This window comes from Tachyglossus aculeatus, chromosome X4 (assembly GCF_015852505.1).
Source record: "Tachyglossus aculeatus isolate mTacAcu1 chromosome X4, mTacAcu1.pri, whole genome shotgun sequence".
Classification (NCBI taxonomy): Eukaryota; Metazoa; Chordata; class Mammalia; order Monotremata; family Tachyglossidae; genus Tachyglossus; species Tachyglossus aculeatus.
Window position 1 is genome coordinate 39,619,320 of NC_052098.1, and position 21,118 is coordinate 39,640,437.

Below are 21,118 nucleotides of genomic sequence, written 5' to 3' on the forward strand. Positions count from 1 at the left end.
TGGAGCTCCCCTTCTTGTAAAATACATCATCGCTGATCTGAAGTAAGTGAGGGTTTCAATTACAAAATGGGGCTGTCTCCTGGTTGGGTGAGATGAACCAAAATTACAGTCTTTATAATAATAATAATAATAATGGGATTTATTAAGCGCTTACTATGTGCAAAGCACTGTTCTAAGCACTGGGGAGGTTACAAGGTGATCAGGTTGTCCCATGGGGGACTCACAGTCTTAATCCCCATTTTACAGATGAGGGAACTGAGGCCCAGAGAAGTGAAGTGACTGCCCAAAGTCACACAGCTGACAGTTGGCGGAGCCGGGATTTGAACCCATGAACTCTGACTCCAAAGCCCGTGCTCTTTCCAGTGAGCCACCTTTATCAACCAACTCTATCATACTGGACTCTCTTAAGCTCTTGGTACAGTGCTCTGCACCCAGTAAGCACTCAGTAAATACCACTGGTCGACTGATTCTCTTTTCTGGATTTTAAATGTTTGAGAATGCATGTTAAAGAATGTGTGAATTCAGGGGCTCTGTTAGAGGAAGCAGGTCCGAGCATAGGCTCCACTTTGAGGGAGAGACAGTGATTTCCTGTGCTGTTCAGTTCTGACTTTTAAATGTGAGAACCAAACTAATGGTGGACTGTTACATCTTCTAAAAATGCCACACAGGTCCATTCCAGGAACCCAATGCTGGCTTTCCTGTACTGTATTAAGCCAGAGACTGTGTGCCACAGGGGAAATGGAAGAAAGAGACCAGCTCCCCCTTTCTGGTTGTTAGGAAATTGCTACAAAGAGTAGGGGGTGCCCCTGGAAAGGGAATGATCTGAGGAAATCCCTTGGGGCCAGCCACACTTCCAAACTGGGGAAACCCTGCTGTGGCCAGGAAGCAGTAAGACTCCTATCTTGGCCCACCTAACCTGGGTGTGTGGTTATGATTATCAGCCCTTACTACCCTGGAGTCCTCAGTCCCAACCTCAGTTTCTTAGAGGGGAGGGGGTTTATGGTATTTGTTAAGCACTTACAATGTGCCAGGCACTGTACTAAGCACTGGAATAAATACAAGTTGCTCAGGTTGGTTACAGTCCCTGTCTACGTCCCACATAGGGCTCACAGTCTTAATCCCCATTTTCCAGATGAGGTAATTGAGGCAAAGAGAAGTGAAGTGACTTGGCCAAGGTCACCCAGCAGACATGTGGCAGACGCGAGATTATGCCCCATGTTGTCGTGACTCCCAGGCCTATGCTCTATCCACTAGGTCACGCTGCTTCTAAGTCAGGCTGCTTCTCACATTAGTCTGTTATATGGGTCAAACTGGCATTCAAGGATTGTTCTGCATGCTCCAAATATTGACCAAGCATAAGATTATTCTTGTCAAAATAATGGAATTTTTCCACGTTTTGAAAAAGCAACACGATTTAAAATATGGTTTAGGGGAAGAAGGCCACTTGGGCATGCCCCTTTCAGGGCACTTGCTGTCCAGCTCCCAACAGGCCACCATCCTTCTTTACTTCACTTATCAGCCTTTGGGCCAACCAGGTTAATAGGGAATGGGAAGAAGTCATTTAGGTTGGCACACTGAGCCCTAGATTGAAGTGTGTGGGTGGGGGTGGGGGTTATTGTCCTGTCATCTATGATTTCAGAGAGATTAGTTGTAGTGATGAATGGATGCAGCTATGCAGCTGAATTCTGGAAGAGGTAAGAGATGGCTTTACCCCTCATCATGTGCTTTCCTAGCTCAGGGATGGTCTTTCTCAAATGACTAAGTGCCTCTAGGGTTATTAGTAAAAATGCTCACCAAGATGATCCGCCCTCCATTGCCTTTCTTACTGCTCCTTCCCCAAACTCTTGGTATCCCAAGTTAACATTTAAATTCCACTTAGAATGCAGTCAGCCACCCACTGGGAAGTAGTTACATAATGTGATCATGCCTGAAATGCTGGGCTTTACCATTTTCTATTTGTTTAAGCAGAAGACATTTCCTTTCCAATGGTTGTTGGAGGGGATGCCAACAATTTAAATTAATGACAGAGGGAAAATAAGGTATTATGGAATCAGTACATTTGAAGAGTCGCTTGGGGCCAAACTGTTTGCTGTCGCCAAGTTAGCAAGGCATCCTGTGGCAAGAACAATTCAAAATGAATCGTGTTTTGAGTCTCTCTCTCTCTCTCTCTCTCTCTCTCTCTCTCTCCTCTCTCTCTCTCTCTTTCTCCCCACCAATTCCCCCAGCAGCATGTTGGGAGGGAACAGTGGAGAGGGGGAGGCTGAGAGAAGGTTCCGAGGTTGGCTGAAGCAAATTTTGCCCATTGGAGTCCACAAACAATGCGACTGACACAAGTTCAGGAACTCTTCAGCTCCCTTAGTTCTTCCAACAATTCATCTGACATTTTCATCCTGTGAGACAGTGCCCCTGGCCAGTGTGTGGTCAGATAGTAATTGTCTCATTCTCCTCTGACTTTCAGTCTTCAGGGGACCTCCAAACTGCTCTTTCCACCAGAGACAGACTGTTTTAACCAAAGGTTAATACCTCCCTGAATGAGGGAGCCCCACGTCAAAACACTTCTTCCTCTGAGTCTCCATGAGTTTGGAGGCTGAACCTTTCCAAAACAGAAACAGAAGCATAACAATCTGCTTGAAGGATTACAAAGCCACCCATGATCTGAAAGTTGAACAATCAAGAGCCAGAATGTTTGAATCGGCCAGCTCTCGACAGCAGGATGGTTTCTTCAGAACAACCAGAAATGTAATGGGGCAGGGCAGTGACTGTACCCAACTCTCTTTCAACTGTGGCACAGGGCAAGGGAACAATGTTCTAGGGGGAGGAGTAAATGAGGATGGAAGCAGGCGTTAGTGACACAGAGCATAAACTGAAACCAGGTCAACTTTCTGCCTCTCTAACCCAGGTCGCCAAAGTGTTCGACTTTTCAGTTGAGGGGAGGGAAGGGGAGAGGCAATGATCATGATCCACCGCAGGAGTTGAATTCTTGCTAACACTAGGGAGCTGAATGATAATGAAATGTTGCACAGAGGTCATTTTCACCAAGAGAATCCTTGAGAGAAAGACTCAGAAGAGGTGCTTGGAATGGAGCCTTGGCATCTGGGCAGAGGTAGATTGTTAAGCTTCAGCTTCCTGGATAGATGGGTACAAAAGCTGTAGCAGATACCTGCTTCTTGACTGCTCTCATGGGAGCCCACATGAAATACCCAACTTGCCACATTCGATGGTAACTGAGAGGAAAGCCACTGCTGAGACACCCCCTTCCCCGCCTGCCCCCCCCCCCATCCCCACACCCCAAAGAGCTACCACATGGTCCACAGAAGATGCCGTTGCTCTGCAGCCCACAGGGTCAGGAGAATTCACTTCACTTCCCAGTGAGCTAGATGTGAACAGCATCTCCTTCAACCTTGAAGGTGTGGGATTTCACCCCTATAAAAAAGATTCTTTTTTTTCTTTTTCATGACTCAGTCCTGAAAGAAGAATTTGCTTCAGGCTGTTCCCACTGATGTCATGAGTTACTACTGAATGTACCAGACTTCCAGGCCACTGTATTCAAATAGAGCATGTTCTCCTCTAGGCTTCCTCCTTCAACCCATCATTAATAATGCCTACTCCGACTCTCGGAGAGATTAACTAGGTGGCCTTGAAAAGGCCGACACACAGATAATGGGGGAGGGAGAGAAGAAGAGAGCAAGGAGCTATTGCTTTGGGGTTGGGTTGGCGTTGAACCCCAGTGATGAGCAATACTTGTGACATTACTTTCCATTTGGCTTCATACTGAAGAACTTTACTTTCGGGCGGTAAAAGCTAAAATGTCACTGAAAAGCAAGTTTCTCACCTAGGTGTTTCTGAACACCACTACCGGGTTAGGAAAGCTCGGCAAGTTCAATGAGTTTGTCTTCTGATCGGACAAAAGGTGGTCCTCTTAGTTCCTTTTATTTCTCACGTAGCACAATCTTCTGTTTCCAGGTCTTCCTACCCTGGGACCAAGCTGTCAAGTGAAAGAAGTGCCCCCATGGGGTGGGTAGGAGCTAGGGAAATGTCATGTCCCATGTTTGGATGCTGGCTCTGACTTAGTTTACGGGTCTTGCATCCGCTTACAGCTCCTCTTTCGGGCCTTCCAGCTGCTAGCCAGGGCTTGGCTAATCCCACGGGCTAGCGGAGAGCAGGACTTCATCAGGGAACTTCGAGTTGGGCTACTAGACAATGGAGGTGGCCACCGATTAGCCCCTGGACATGCTCAGTCACAGATGTGGGCTTAAGAGTCCCTTCAAATCCTGCCTTTGGAATTAAATAACAGTTAAAAAGCATTTTAGAAGGAAAGCAAAACATGGTGGCATTGGGGATGCTGGCTGTCCAACTAGTCTCTCAGCTGACTGAAAGAAGTCTCATCCCTCGTCATAAATAAATAATCTCTTTCCTGGTCTCCCTTCCATGCCAGGATCAATATCTCTTAACATCTTACTTATTTTATTCCTGCTTTTGGTTTTCTGGGGCTGATTGAAAGTTGCTCAGAGGAAATCTTTGGTTTTGCTTAAGTGTCCGTGACATTTAATCATGACTTTCCTTGCAGTTTAATTCCAGCCAGTCAATCAGTTAATCCACTTCGATTGATTCTGGGCTCTCTGTTATTGGTTTGCACTCATTGGGCATCCTCTGGTGTCGACTCAGCTGGGTGGCCTGCGTGAAGCTCCGCTCACACCTCTCGCACCTGGTGGAGGCAAGAGAGAAAATTGAGACTAGGAGCTACTCCTGGGGAGGGGGAGGGCTTGTCTCACCGTGCCTAATCAGAATGGACACTCCAAAGTGGCTCCAGATTTTACCGGCTCAAGAGGTTTAATTGGTGGCTCCATCCAAGGCCTTTGCTGCCTATGACGGGACAAGGCCTGTCTGATTCAGAACAGAGGGATCTGTCAATAGGCAGGGAAGGTGATTTCTCCAGAGAGGCCTGTCCTGCTGGAGCTCTGATCACTGTCAGTTCAAATAGATAAAGAACAAAAAGAGATTTTTTAGGAGTGAGCCATCAAAGCAGCAGCTTGTCTGCAGTTTTCTGCTCTGTAACCCCGGGGAGAAATTGATGACAAATAGAATTTCACCTTCTGCTAATTTCAAATCAGGAATTCAGCTCCTGCAAGCACCTGGGCCACAGAAGGATCATCTCTTCATGTGGAAACCAGAGGAATCACTGCACTTATTTGTACTGATCGGGGTCGTTGGGGGCCGGGGGGGGAGTGGTTGTTTTAACAGCAGCTGGTGACATTAACACGGTCCAGTGTGTTCACAGGATTTTAGGGGCCTCCTAAAAGCTAGCAGAGCACGGCCCCACTGATGTTAACGACCGATGCAATGATGGGCTGATGCTTCTGATGGGATCGGAGTTGGGGGTGTCTCTCGATCCTGACCCAAACAAGAAGGATGACTCAGAGAGTCGCACCCTCCCTCGGTCCTCACTCAAGGAGCCACACCCAACCGCCTGGATGCATGTTCCATGTGCAATCCAAAAGGAAGCACAAACTGGGCTAAACCAGCCCCAGGTTGCACCCTCAAGTGGGGACAAGGCTGCGGCGGGGTGGGGCATCAGGCTCGGGGAGGCAGCTATTCCCTCATCGCCACCCACACACACAGGTTGACGAAGCTGCAGGTTCCCTCCTTCACTGGACTTCACTGCCAACCTGGATTCCACAGAGGAAAACAAGTGCTGGTCCAAGCCCCCGAGAGCCTTCACTAGCCCAAGGCTTCATTTCGGTGTAGCCCCCGGGCTTTAGGCCTCATGTGGAGTGAAAAAACACAGCAAGAAGGAGGCAATCCCTCATCTTCTACCTCAGGTTCAGGGAACCCAGGTGTCCTGTGGCCTTTCTCCTCTTCCATTACGTTACAGAAAGTGCTTGGCCACAGAAGTCATGATTTGTCTAACAGAAAGAAATCAAGCACTCCAGATTCTGGGATGTTTTAGGAAAGAGCTGGGCAATACGGGACTAGAGCACAGATATTATACACTGTGTTCATTCATCAAGTTCCCGGAACTGACGAGGGTGGCAGCATGCATAAGTTGTGTTTCTTTGATTGTCTTTCCAGGAATATTTTTAGCAGGCTGTTCCACTGTTAAAAACTGCACTGTGATCTTGACAAATGTAGAATGTCAACTTTAATGTATCAGGCCTATCAGCTCAATGAAAATAACTCAGAAGTATTGATTACCTAATGATTTTTGGTGTATTCATTAAGGTCTCTGAGGGGAGCGTCCTCTCTCCAGAGCTCCTGAAGTGCTGATGACACATTAGTGCATTCCTGATTGTTTATTAGAAAACTGATTAGTTACTGGATTAGTGTGTCAAAATATACTACCTTTCATTGCTTGACAAACTTTCAAATTATTATATTCCTTTTTTATCATGAAGGCACTAGAATCAATTTCAGTGTGAGGGTTTGCTTGGGCAATTCTGAGGCAGAGCAATAAACCTAGACCTGAAGTTTGCTTTCCCCATATCTTTGTATATATAGAACTCACAGTATCAGCATCAAAGAAAGCAGAAAGTACCCTACAGGTAGCTCACATAAACCTGCCATTTGCTGACTTCTGCTCAAGGTAAGTAGATGTGGATTTCCCTACAAGACAGGTGTAAGGATCTCATCGATGTAATTGTGCAGACACTAGGCACACAGTTACTTCTCAAAAGAGATCTATGGCCATTCTGAAAGATGTGAGATGAAAACATTGTCAAAATTGGTGATCTGTGTACAGCTGCGGGAGCAGCTTCTTTCTACTTACCTAGGGTGGGTTACAACTGATGCCAGATGAAAAAAAAGATTATGGATTTTTTCCATTTTATTACCACAATGTCTCCCCGGAGGAGGGCAGGCTGGGTAAAGTAGTCTGGGTAGTAGTAGTCTTCTACTAGTTCCACTGCTGCCTTAAATGTTTGGCTGTGGAATGAGTTAGATATTCCCGAAAATGCTGCTTATGTATAAGGCCTCAGTGTAGAAGTTTTACCTTCTCCAGATGTTAGAAATCTCCTTCGTGAAAATGTCTTTATAGTTTATTGTCTTCAGAAGAAAAGAAAATTAAAATATCTACTCCCTGAAGGATAAAAACCAAACTCTGAAATGAGCAGAATTTTTTTAGGGTTGGTACTTGACCCTTAGTGAACAGCACTCCTCCCTCCTCACCCCCGACCCGCCACACCCCTCCCCATCCCCAGTAGATGGGCCCCAGACCTGGTTCTGTTCCTGAATTTCACACAGGTATGACAGATTACGTGGAAAAGGAAAATAATGTTTAAGGAGAGCAGTGAGGAGGAGAGAAATATTCCTTGGAATCCTTTCTCATGGGCTCATCAACAACGATCCAGGGTAGAGGGGCCTGGGACCTGTGGAATGTCACTGTGAGATCCCCAATAACCCCCAAATTCTGACTAGGGAAAGAGCTGCTAGAATTGGTTGGCAGGGGGAATAAGTAGAAGATGGAAGCAAGAAGTTTCTAACATATCTGCAAAGACATAAAGGAAACTGAGTCTCTGATTCCTGCCCAAATGAAAGGTGTATCTGACCGATTTGTCATCTTTAACTGTGAGTGGCTGGTGATTGGGGTTGGAATCTTACTAGCAAAGAGAGGGTAGGGATCTGCCACAGCAAGCAGGACATGAGAAGGGCTCCCCAGGAGAAGACTATCTCACTGGAAGGAAACAAGACCCCGCCTCCCTCTTCTTATAGAGCCGCCCTCAATCCTGCCTCGTTTGAAAGGGTCTGAATTGTTAAGTTCTCTTCTAACTGGTCTTTCTGACCAAGATTCAGAGACAGAAGCTGTGCTTAGAGGCCACTACCCTGATCGGTCTCTGTGCCCTTTGAGTTTGCAAGATAAGTATCAGCCGGATCATCTGGCCGTGTATAAGGTTATGTACAAGCCTTGACCACTCTAATACAAGTAGCCAACTGAGGTTTTCCCAAGGAGCATGGTGTGAATGGCAGAGAATGGAGGAAGGGCAGATGTGCAGGGTCTTTTCAAACTGACACCCGGGCTTGGTGCCCATTTGAAAGAGCTGTTTGGATGCCTAGCTATGATAAATCCCTTAGAAATAGAGCAGCAGCAAAAACAGGTCAGTCTCCCCCAGCTTTCCACTGGGGCTATCTTGTTTGAAAACTTCATTCCAACCCAAGGGCTGGGCTTGGAAAACACCAGGCCAAGAAGCTGCGAGGTGGATTCTCTGGCTGGAATTGGGGCTGATCAGAATGGGAGCCTGGGGCGGAGCTCGATAGGAAATTCAGCTCTTTGGCCTTCCAGGCTAGGAATTGGCCTTTTAAAGTCACCGTGTATCCCCAACCTTCCTAATCCACAGACCCAAACCACTTCCCAACAAAGCTCTTCTGTGGTTGAGGGACCAACTTGGGTGCTAATGTGTTCTCTCTCATGTGTCAAGCAAAGAGTAATGGTTTCTTCCAGGTGGCTGGAAAGACTATTGCCACATCAAGAGGGGTCTGCTCAATTGCTTACTGGGTGGAAGAGTGGAATGGGACAATGGTGACTCCCGATCATGCCTCCGGCACCAAAACATAATGTTGGGGGAAAAATCACAGGCTTTCAAATACGTGATCTTCTCTTGTGATACCATTCAAACCAATCTCCAATACGATAGGTAGTAAAATTTTTTTAAAAATTGAACAGTTGTTTTGAATGTTGTTTTTATGGGGTGGCAAAAAGACGCCTTCTGAACATATGGAACTGCCCATAGGAAAAGCGTTCAGGCAATCCTTTTGGTAGGGCAGTTCTATATTAAGGGAATGATTTTCCTTTCAGTAACCCTGGGGCAGAAGGAGAAAAGGGTCTTGTAGTTTCCCAGGTGACCTTTCAGATTTGCACTGCTCAAAGGCGTGAGCCTACCCCTCTTCCTTTAAAACACGGCAGTAGAAGACAAATGCTCAGCTTGACCCATGCAAGAGAAAGAGGAAAGGAAATATCTGCTTCCTGCTACCCATTTCCCTCTTGTTTTCCAAGTAAACAAATGTCGTCCCCAAACATCAGCAAAAGGAGAAAACGACAGCCAGCAACCAACAAAATACTACTATAAATGAATTCAAATGAAGTCAAAATAGCAGCTATATTGGAAACATGACAAAAACCGGATGCTATGGAGAAATATTGAATGGAGTCAACAAGATTGCACAAAAAGTAATGCCTGGACATTCATAGAAATCTGTTTTCCATGTTCACCTTGAAACGTTTTAAATGAATTACTAAAATCTATTTACACAGCAGCTAGATCAGAATCAATGAGCTTGTGAGCCTTGGCCCTTGTTTGACTTTTGGGGCCCAGGCCCACCTCTTCAGATTCCCCAGCCTGGCCCATATTACATGGACAGAACTTATTCCCAAAGCAACATGGCCATTAGCCTTCAGAGTTAGGGGCTGTGTTTTCTTCCCCACAGTGAGGTCTACACAGTTCAATACCCAGGTTGGTAGCTACCCAAGCTATCCAAGCCAAGCCACTGGTAGGTCTTTTGACTATGTGGGATTTAAATGGCTTTCACCAAACTCTGTGTCTGTTTCTTCCTTTCAGGAAATCCAGGAAATATTAATTATTGTATAGATTTGTTTCTCCTATATGTGCCTTAGTGCTTTATGTAATACCAAACTGAGAAATAGGGTATAAAGAAGATTTGCTGTTCTTGAGTTGATGCTAGTGAAGGCAAAAGCTTCCATTCATTGCTCCTTTACACTAGCATTTACCCACCAGTTTTTTTGGACCAAACAGAGAAAGACCACTTTAAGGAAATGGAAAGGACCACTGTTTTGTTGGGGGTTGGGGGACGGGAGAAGAGGACATTTTCTGGATAACATTCTATGGAAGATCTTTGTGGGGAGGGCATACCACTCATGTGTACATGTCCTGTCGGTTGCTTTACTTGGACAGTGTTGTAAATATTTTTATGTTTGTGTCCCCGGTGAGAGGGTAAGCTCTATGTGGACAGGGAACATGTCAGTTATTCTGTATTTTCCAAGCACTTAGTACAGTGTGCTGCATCAAGTGGACACAATAAACGTTACTACTCTATCATTAAATTACATGGTGAGATGCTGAAGTGAATGAAAAACTGCTAAATGGGTTTTTTGTTAGAGAGAGGTTTTGCTTTAGCTGGTCCCTGACTGTTACTTGGTTCCATGCCTTCTGGCTCAGAGGCAGGAAGATTCAATGGGAGAAACCCTGCTTGGATGGTTCAGGTTGGGTTTTTCCTGCATCAGGCCTGGGAGAGGGAGTAGGGCCTTAATCCCATAAACCAGTTTCTTTCTCCCTTCAGCCATTTGTCTTTTGGTGAGAGGGGAGCCATCCATGGGCCTCTGGGTCTTTGCTTTCACCTTTTTCAAAGACCGATCAGGGACAGCAGTCTGGAAAGGACATTCCCAAGCGCTTAGTACAGTGCTCCGCACACAGTAAGTGCTCAATAAATACCATTGAATGAATGAATGAATGAATGATGGCCAAGTTATGGATGAGGAAGAAAACAAGGAACTCTATGTCCAGATAGGAAGAGCAGCTCAGTGGACTCTACGGGTTGACTGGTGGTTTAAACTCATGCTCCAGGTCTCCATGGCAGCTGTTTGATCTCTAAGTAAAAGTGGGAGTCATGATACCTCCATTTTCAGCAGTTCCCTTATTGCTGTCTCTCTATATTCAGAGCCACCTCTTCTGCAAGCAACAGAACCACTACCCACAAGAACTGTGATGGATTTTGGGTTTAATTTTTTATGTTGTTGGGAGGCGGGGTTTTGATTGATTGTTTTTTGCTTTTTCCATCAGCATAATGATTCTAAATCTGAAAGACCCACTGAACAGCCACGAGACAATTGTTGTGAAGGATTCAGATCATTTCAACAGAAAGTTGTTGGGGGAGAAAGGTGAGGGATAGAGGATAGCCTCAAACCTGCAAAATGGCAGCCTAACCCATTCTTTGTTCCACTAGGAATCCTCAAAGATGATTCCTAATGGTTATTAAGATGCCATTAAATGAAGGCTCCCCAGCCCTTGTTGAGCTAAAGAAGTATGCCTTCATTCAGGCTGGATAGGACTCTACAAGAAGGCCTGTTTGAGTCACAATGACCTAATGTCAATCACCAAATATATGGATCTTTTGGGAGCCTAGATTTGGAGCTTCCGCAGGACCTGACCTCCTGGCTTATATGAGTAGGTAGCTGAGAGCTACTACACATTTTTGTCCCTCTCAGAGGGCAGGATAGGAATACACGGTGAGGAGGAAGGTGCTTGGCATCTATCTCGGTTACTTACTTGAAGGGCTTCTCCCCGGTGTGCGTCCGGATGTGGTTGTTTAAGGTTGTAGCGCCAGCAAAGGCACGGCCACAGTAGCCACACTTGAAAGGCCGGTCACTGGAGTGGGTGACCACATGGTTCCTCAGTTCAGAAGGCTGGGAGAAGGACTGGGAGCAGTGTCCACACTGGTAAGGTCTGAAACAAACAGAGACACCACTCCTTGATTATTTCCCACTTCAGCCAGAGGAGTACATGACTCGAGGGGGGAGCCCAAAGATTTTGGTTGTAGCCCCCAGGTTTGTGAAGTGGTATGTGACTTGGATGAGGACTCCTCACAAACACCCTGGCTCTGCAGAAATTGCAAGCAGCACATCTCTCGGGAAGATAATAGCCTAGGGCCGGCTGGAGCTGTGCTTCCCAGCATTTCGGGCACTGGATAAGGATTCACTTTTATTTTAGTCCGCAGGGGTCCAGAGCTGCAAAGATTAAAACTGATATTTGGGGCCCAACTTCTTTCTTTGGAAAGCCCACGATCCAAATGCACAGATAATCCTTGCGTGTATGGAGGAGTTGCTCCGTAAGCAGCTCGACATGTTTATGTGTCTCCAAGGTTCCCTGGTGCTGGGGTCAGAGTTGTCTCCAGAGTTGTCTGAAAACTCAAGTGAACATTTATAGACCAAACATTACCCTCTTTCCTCTTTGCCTTGGAAATCTAACTCCAAGACTCAGTTTTAGCATCTTTGCTCCTCTGGCTTTTATCTCTCTGATTAATCTAACAAGGAAGTGATAATGTTGGGTTTAAACCACAGAAAAGAGGTAGGATGCTGTTATTACAGCAGTAAACTGGTTTTATTGCAAGAGCAAATGGGAGGAAGTCATGACCAATAACTAATAATTAGCAAAATTATCAAAGAATGTCCTGCATAGCATGAGAAAAGCAAATCAATTTTGGTTTTCATAAAATAGATTAAAATTCTGTCTCCATTATGAGAGTCCTTCTGCTTGTTTAAGCAGGAGCTGATGAGTGATATGAAACCTGTGGAGTTTTCATATTCCTATGACATTTTGGATAATTGCCTGACAGAGTCTAATTCGTTTATCAAAGTTTTTGTTTAAAAAATTAGAAATCTGTCTTGGGGAATATTAATGATTTTGCATGAAAGCCCCGCCTGCAGCTCTGCTCTCACTGTCTGCATTTCTACAGCCAATGGCCAAGGCAGACTTAATTGCTCTCTCTTTAACAAATGTGAATGCTCAAATGGCTGGAAAAGCAAATGATGGGGCAGCGGACAATGGTGACCAAGCATGTACAACAATTCAATTAAGTGCGAAATAAAGTGTACCCTCTCATTTGTCAACTGACTGCTTAATTGTGGCTATTTGCATCGCTGATCACAAATACTATTATTTTACAGTGCTTCAGAGCACTGAGCACTGATTGTAGAATTTTTTAGCTTGATTAATAGCCTAGGATTGGTCAATAACTCAATACTATATAATTTTAATTACTTACATTTGGAAATCTATCTAACCACTCTCAAACAAGTTGTATACATAAATAGGTGTTATACACACTCATGCATACCCACGCACACACAAACACAGACACAAACACATACACACTCACACATGCATATGTAAAGTTTCTATAGACTCAACAAATTAGAGATTTTTCCATTTCAAAATCATAATAGCATGGGTGATATGGAAAAAAACCTATAAATTTAAATGCAATAGCAAACAGGATGGGTTCTGTTCAAATTACAAGACCAGATGCTCTTTTGTTTTCCTCCGCTTCTGCAAAACTATCACTAAGCTTAAAGGATTCCTTAGGAAAATATGAATCTCTTGGGAATTTTTTTTAATTATACTGAAGAGAATAAGCACTTTTAACCCCAAACAATATATTAATATATGCTACATCATCTGACAATTGATTTTTCTAATAGTGAAAGGGACCATTAACATTTATTAGCCTCTGGTTATCTATTTTTAATAGCTACCACAATAAACAATAAGCCACGAACTAAAACCATTTCATCTTTTCTTTTTTTTCCCCAAACTATGCTGTCAAAAGTTTCTGAGATTAATTTCCTAAAGTTAGAAGTCAAGGTCTCCTTTTGTAAGTAAAAAGTCACAGTAGCAGAACATTCACAAGCCAAAAAGTAGAAATTACCAACAGAGGCTCTAATCCTGTAATTCTGAGCAGAATAACATATCAGGGGGATTGCAGGAATTGGCTCTAAAATACTTCTTGCCTAAAAGATCATTCAGATGTTACCCAGAATGCCCTGCTCCATAACATTCATATCTGCTAACGCTTTCCAGAATTTATCCATTCTGCCTGGTTCCTATTTTATGAGTGGGCCTTTCCCAAGTCTCCCAGGCCAGGCCTAATCAAGGAAGCACCAACTAGCTGATTCTTATCCCCTTGCTTCAGTCCAGCCCAACCCAATTTCTTGTCTATCTCTTTAGTTCGGTGAGCTGGCTTTGATGCCAGGTGGCTAGGCTCTCATGATTTGCTTTTAGAGATCAGAATATGTGTTTGAGTGTTCAGCAGCCCCCTCTGGATTCAGAATAACAGCAGACCCTGTCAATCCCAGAAAAACCTATCAACATAGAGGCCTTCATTCTGAGGTGTCAGGATTAGAAGCTTCCACCACAATAGAAGTGTGTACCTAGCATTTTCATCATGGCTACCTGATTTAGCCAAATTGGCTCGCTAAACTCCAAAGCGGAACTTAAAAGATGTGGTGAATTAATGTCCATGTTTTCCCTCTGGATCAGGTGACTGAGCGGAAGGCTGCCCATTCCACTTGTGAGCTTCCATTGCTGAACTCCCTACAGAGAAAAGCCACATGGTTTTAGCCCTCTGCTCACCAGCAGGTGAGTGTCATGGATGAAAACTTGCCAGGGAACTGTTGGGGGAGGGCAAATCTTTCACCTCAGCCTCCACCCCAGTCCTGGGAGCGATAGTGAACATGTGAGGGGGGCAGCAAGATACCAGTCCCAGACTTCTTGTACTGCCAGCTAACATGTCAATCGATTTTTCAGTCAACTTCTGGCCAGTTCAACCTCAAGACTGAATCTTCAGTGGACAGAGTCTGAGGAGTTTCCTCCCGGTTTAGTGAGTTTTACCAAAGGGAGCACTTAATCATGACCTAGGAAAAACCATTCCTCGACTTTACTCTTTCCATTATCTCATCTAACTCCCTGGCATTTACCTCTTAAAACATTCCTTTTTCTTTTCATGTTGTTCTTTACATCCATACCTGTTGCTTGTTTTAAAAGATAAGAAGGTCATTTTAAGGGAATTTAAAAGATGAAATAATCAAAACAAATTAGTTTCAAGTCTTTTCATTTTCTTCTCTGCCCTCACCCCCGTACCCCTCCACACTCCTCTGAATCAAACATTAGTAAAATTTAACATAAGTAACCCACTTTTTGGGTGGAGCAGCACTTTTCTGTTTCATCTTTTTCTCCCCATTCCCTTCAGATTACTTTCTGCAAAAAGGCTATTTTTCCTATACTTCAACAGCAAAAATACTGCATTGCTCTGAAACCAAGGTGACCCTGGAAATGATAACCCCTGCCACCAATTTGATGCTTCATAACTGAAAAATAATTTACCCACACACACACTATTTCCTGAACTTTTGAGTGCCTGCCACTTGCCCCCTCTCTCTGAAAATCATCCTACTGTTCGCCTCTCTCTTTCTCTATTTTTTTCTTCGGTGATCTCCCACAACCCTGTAGTAATCAGGGAAGATGGCAGCCAGAAGCTTAGCTTAAGGTGGAATTGGGATGTAAGACGTTCAGAGAAGCACCCAGAAAGAAAGACACACAGATACAAAGAAAGAGGTAAAAGCTCAGAGACAGCGAGGGAGGCAGAGATATAGAGAGGGACTCATCATGTGCACAGAGACATACCAGAATACAGTGTCAGGGAGTGAGAAGAAGACATAGAGGGGAAGGGTGAAGCACTCAGCTACACAGCAGGAGAGCATAAAGCAAACACAAACCTCTTCTTGCTTTTCCACCTGCAATGAAGCTCTCTCGGTGCTGGGCTACACTGGTCTTCTAGCAGATATTTGTGAAAGGGAGAAGGGAAGAAATGCTTCCCCCAAGTATTCGATCTCCTGATGCTGGTCTCTGCCCCTCTTCTGGCCCAAAGCTAGAGGGAAAGGTCTGGAGAATAGGGGGTTGGGGGAGAGGGGGACTGAAATGTCTCAGCTCCAGCATGCAGCTCTCAAACTGTATCTGTGTGCAATTACTGACATCAGGATTGGAAGAAAGGGGTTTGTGGCTTAGCACTAAAAACCTTGTCTTGGTTTCTGAGCCATTGGGAATTATTTCTGCCTCATGACCAATTATCTACCAGATCAAGCCCATTTCCCAAAAAGACATCAACAGCATCACCGAAGCTTTCCCTTCTTCTTCCCTAGAGAAGCAACTAAGGAGGCGATCCAGTACAAGGTGAGGAAAAATTTTAAGCGGAAAGAGGCCAGTCTCATTTTGTACACTCTGTGGCATTATCTACTACTGCTGGACCAATCTAATCATTCTTTTGCAAAGAATAACTTCAGGGCATTTCTTAAAATGTGGCACTCATTTTACTTTAAATGTGCCCATTGACCTTACTATCTCTGACTGTTGAGGGACAGATACACACAAACACACACACAAATGCACACAATATCTGCCGTAAGGTTGGAAAATGCCACGGCTAACAGTGAGATTTTACCAGTGTGTGTGGGTGTGGCTGATAAAGCCAGTGCATGATCATAAAACCCTTCAAAATTGTGTACATATAAAGCTTGCCTTTTGCTGCATTTGTTACCCACAGTATCTGGTGCTATTTCTTCCTCTAGTTAGATAGATCAAGACTCTGCAGTACACACACACACACACACACACACACACATGGTTTGAAAAATGTACCCAATTTTATTTGGGTTGGTTTTGTACTTTTAATCCCATTTTAAGCTTATTTTACAGTGTCATATCCCCAAGGATAATGGATCATAGATTCCTGGAATCCCAGAGCTGAAAAGACTAATCTAGCCAGGACAGACAATGTTTTTTCTTCCTTTATAGATCTCCAGGGATGGAGGCTCCACACCTTCCCTTGGCAGCCAGTTCCATTGTTTATCACCCCAAGAGTCAGGAGGTTCTTCTTCATGCCCAGCCACAATCTCTCCTGCTTTCATCTGAACCCATTTACTAGATATATTTGCATCTTGCTGCACATCTGATAAACCCAAGGCTGATCTCCCAATTCCTTCAAAGGGAGCTCCACCTTTAGGCACACCACTAGGCTGTACAGCGAGAAAAGAATTTGCCCTCTGAAAGGAGAAAAATATTTCAGGTAAGCTACAATGGGACTGTGCTAGGTTAAGTGGAGAGTACAGACTGGGAAGATGCTAGCCTTCACTCTGACATTCCACCGTGACCCCAACCACTTCGCTACATTCCCAAGAGCAACAGTACGGACAGAAAAATCTCCAGAATTCTCCCCTGATGGCCTCTGCTTCCCTCCATCAATGCTACATCCAGTCACATACGTGCTAACCAACAAGGAATCAAGTACACAGATATAAACACTGAAGAGGTGCTGGCAGAGGTTGGGGGCCAGTGTGTGTGGGGGGGGAACACTAACCACCATCCAGCCTCCATCAGCATGCTGCACACTGTGCATGACAATTGACAAGGGAAGAAAAAACAAAACCGAAAAGAAAGATGCAAAACTAAAAAGAAAGCTGGTTGTTCTCAGAAACATTTTGGTGGAAAGAATGAAAACGCATTTGTTGGAAAAATGATTCACCATGATGGAAGGCTTTTGCTTACCCCTTCTTGGTGCCCCCCAAATAGGATTGTTGGGAATTTCTGCAGCAGAAAAACAGAAGAGAAAAGGGATTTCTGACTCCTGGTTCGAGGAATAGTGGATCAAATTGTCCTGGCCTAGGCAAGACCTCATGGGAACCCCAAATCTCAGGAATCCCTGGACCCAATCTGAATGGATCTATAGACTGTCTTCCCCCTACCCTGTTGGAGAATGCTGGGAGAAAGATGTAAAGCAGGGAAAAGAGAGGGGAAGAAGTTCTGGGCAGGGAATCTGTCATGCTTCTGTTGCACTTTCTCAAGCACTTAGTGCAGTGCATGGCACCAAATGGGGGCTCAATTAATGTCTTTACTATTACTACTACTAGAAGAAGAATGATGGCATTTGTTAAGTGCTTACTTTGTGCAAAGCACTGACTACTACTATTACTCCTTCTACTGCTGCTCCTGTTGCTAGTAGGACCTTAAGTCCATTCCCAGTCAGAAAATCAGAGACCCTCTCTGGTGCTGGGCATTTCTAAGTACCCACCTTGACATCAATTCTGGTGATTCATTCCCCTCCTTGCAATGGGAAAATCTGAAGGGCCGGAGCACACAGTCTCTGCCTCAACATATCTGCTCTGGCCTCTCCCCCACTTCAGCGGGTGACTGTGGGGAAGAGTTTTCAAATGCCTAACCTCTTGCCAGCCAGAGCTTGGGACCTCAGATCCCATGGAACCAATCCTAGGACCAGAATCCCTGCCTAGCCTTGGTGTGTTTCAACTTAGCTCTCACTGAGATTGTGAGTCCCATGTGGGACAGGGACTGCACCTGAACTGACTACTCATTCATTCAATTGTATTTATTAAGCACATACTGTGTGCATAGCACTGTACTAAGTGCTTGGGAAAGTACAGTACAACAATTGTATTGTTGCTAGAGAAGCAACATGGCTTAGTGGCCAGAGCACGAGCTTGGGAGTCAGAGGTCATGCGTTCTAATTCTGCCTCTGCCACTTGTCAGCTGTGTGACTTTGGGCAAGTCTCTTAACTTCTCTGTGCCTCAGTTACCTCATCTGTAAAATAGGGATTAAGACTGTGAGCCCTACATGTGACAACCTGATGAACTTGTATATACCCCAGTGCTTAGAACAGTGCTTGGCACATAGTACGCACTTAACAAAAACCATCATTATTATTATTATTGTTAACAATGAACAGTGACAATCCACTGTGTATTTCTCCCATTCCTGAGCACGGTGCTCTGCCTATAATAAGCCTTTTAATAAATAACATTAGTACAACTCTCCCTTTCTCTTGCTAGGATAAACCATTCCTTATTGCTGTATTCTTCTTGCTTGGATTGCCTCTTCCTTTCTCTGACTCTTCCTTGATTTCTAAACTGCTGAGCCCAGAAAAGTTGTTGAGTGGCTCATCAGCTGGGAAAAGAAAGGTGGAACCCCCAAACTGTGAGTACCCTAAAGCATACCTCTCTCAACCAAATTTACCAACTGTTTCTGGAGAGCCTGAAGCTTCCACCCACTGAGAGATTCTCCAGGTAACAGTAGTAACACTTGGGAGTCTGATGAAGGTATCTTATTAACCACAAGCCACCTCTTTTGTGGCAGCAACTATTTCCGCTACCAGTCCTCCTCTCTGCACCACCTATGCACTAGGCTGTGTACCCTTTATGCACTTTGATCTGCATCCCAGCCCCATAGCACTTGGGTACGTATCAGTCAGTGGTAGTTAGTGAGTGCTTATTGTGTGCAGAGCACTGTATTAAGTGCTTGGGAGAGTACAGTGCAACAGAGCTGGTAGACACGTTCCCTGCCCAAAATGAGCTTACGGTCTAGAGGGAGAGAAAGAAATTAATATACATAATTTAATTTAATTTATAGATTGTACACAAGTGCTATGAGGCTGAGGGTGGAGCAAATATCAATTGCTCAAAGGGCACAGATCCAAAATCCCGGCTCCGCCAATTGTTGGCTGTGTGACTTTGGGCCTCAGTTACCTCATCTGTAAAATGGGGATTAAGACTGTGAGCCCCCCCCCAATGGGACAACCTGATCACCTTGTAACTTCCCCAGTGCTTAGAACAGTGCTTTGCATAGATGATGCAGAAGGGACAGGGAGCCGGGGAAAAGAGGGCTTAATTGGGGTAGGTGTCTTGGAGGAGATGTGACTTTAATAAGGTTTTGAAGGTAGGGAGAGTGGTGATCTGGTGTATATGGGGCGGGGGGGTTGGGGGGGAGAGGGAGTTCCAGGCCAAAGGGAGGATTTGGGAAAGAGGTCAGCAGTGAGGTAGATGAAATATCCTTATATTCTACTAGTTCCCCCTCTCTGTAATTTATTTTCATGTCTGTCTCCCCATGCAGACAGTAAGCACCTTCTGGAAAGGGTTCATGCCTATCAGCTTTATTGTACTGAACTCTCCCAAGCTCTTAGTAGAGTGTTCCACACATAATGAGTGCTCAATAAATACCATAGATTGACTGATTCTGGGACAGCAAAAGGAAACTCAGAGTTATACTAATAAATGACCTAGGTTCTAGACAGGTCTACCCTAGGAAAATAACCCTGGAATGAATTCCTCCCCTCTAAATGATTCAGATTGGTGTAATGTACTTTGAACTGGGGGTGGGAAATTGGAGAATTTCACACACCAAGTACTGCAATTCACTGGGAGTTTGAATAAATGTAGTAGCACCACTCCCCTGGAGCCCTAGCCAGGAGTCCCCAGTCAAAATCACGGCAAAGAGGTTGAGGCCATACCTGGGCAGCTGAGAAGGTAAGTCCATTGGCTAGGTTATGGACTTTGAGCTGAATGACTAGGTAATTGTCCTTTGTTTGGCTAACAGAGATCTGATCTCACTGACTTCCAGGGTTCAGCAAGGAATTATGGCTCTGGGATGGAGTGGAACTCTGAGATCTGATTCCATCTGGTCATGAGCTCATAGTTTAATTAGCCTTGAATGACTGGGTGCCATGGTGCTTAGAAAATTCACGGTTTTCAATTTGATAGCATGTTTTTCAGGCACCCTTTGGGAATGCATTACCCATCAGAAAAAACTGAGCACTGCTTTCTGGCCCCAGGGCCCCCAGGACAGAGCAACAGGCTCTCAGGAGCCACAGAGAAGAGAGCCAGGGCCCTCTGCCCCTCGCTGAATTTCTGACTAAAGCAGTTCACTGACCCAATGGCTGCAAGCTGCAGAGGCTCTTGCTCCACTCAGTTCCCTCCCACCGGGTTCTGAGAGCGGCGCTGTTGAGTGTCAGAGGGATATGAGGCTGCAGCTGCTGCTGCTGCTGCTGTTGCTGCTGCTGCTGCTTCTGTACTGAGGGCAGAATTCCTGCCACCCACAAACAACCCCCAAGCCTTTCTGACACACCCAGGCAAGGGCACTGTATAGTGTCCAGGGGGGAGACAGCCAACCTCTTCCCCTACCAAGGAGGGAGATTCCAGTCACCATTACTTTCCAGGGCCTACACAAGAGGAACTCAAGATGATAACACAATCTTGGCCTCTTTAAGGAAATTATTTTCCTTGTGGGTGACAAAAGTAGTCTGTTTTGGTAGCTATTGATTTACTTTGCTTTAAGAAGGTAAAGAGACTGTCCATCTCACAAACCCACCGTCATTGAAATTTTAACTCAGGATTGCCATTTATTTAAGGGCTACAGGGATATGGTGTCTTTGCCCATGGCAAAACACAGACTGTGCTACTGCTCGGAGCCAGAAATGACCATTTATGCTGTTTGATCAGGAGACTGAGCAATGTCAGTGGGCCAAGCAGTGAGCAGTGAAGACAGCCGGGGTTCATCAGTTTGATCACACTAGCATTCTGAGGCTGTTTGGGGCCTTGCAAGAAGGTATTTTAAAAGTTTTATTTAGGGAGTTGTGCTACACTCTTGTTTGTGCAAACAAATACAAAACAAACAATTTTGAAGACATTCTGGTCATCTTAACAGCCAAAATATGTTACACAAAGGTTTCTTAAGATTTTCCTGGAGTGGAGGGAGGAAAGCGGGGAAGAAGGGGACACTC

At 44.9% G+C, this 21,118-nt stretch overlaps 1 protein-coding gene across 1 annotated transcript in view; it reads right to left on the reverse strand.

Moving 5' to 3' along the window:
- Positions 1–4,590: 4,590 nt before the first annotated feature.
- Positions 4,591–21,118, reverse strand: part of PRDM6 (PR/SET domain 6) — an 87,222-nt gene continuing 70,694 nt past the window's right edge. The window contains exons 6-7 of the mRNA XM_038770069.1: positions 11,271–11,447; positions 4,591–4,705 (exon numbers count right to left, since the gene is read on the reverse strand). Of these exons, the coding sequence (XP_038625997.1) occupies positions 4,591–4,705; positions 11,271–11,447 (292 nt within the window). The remainder of the gene's footprint in view (positions 4,706–11,270; positions 11,448–21,118) is intronic.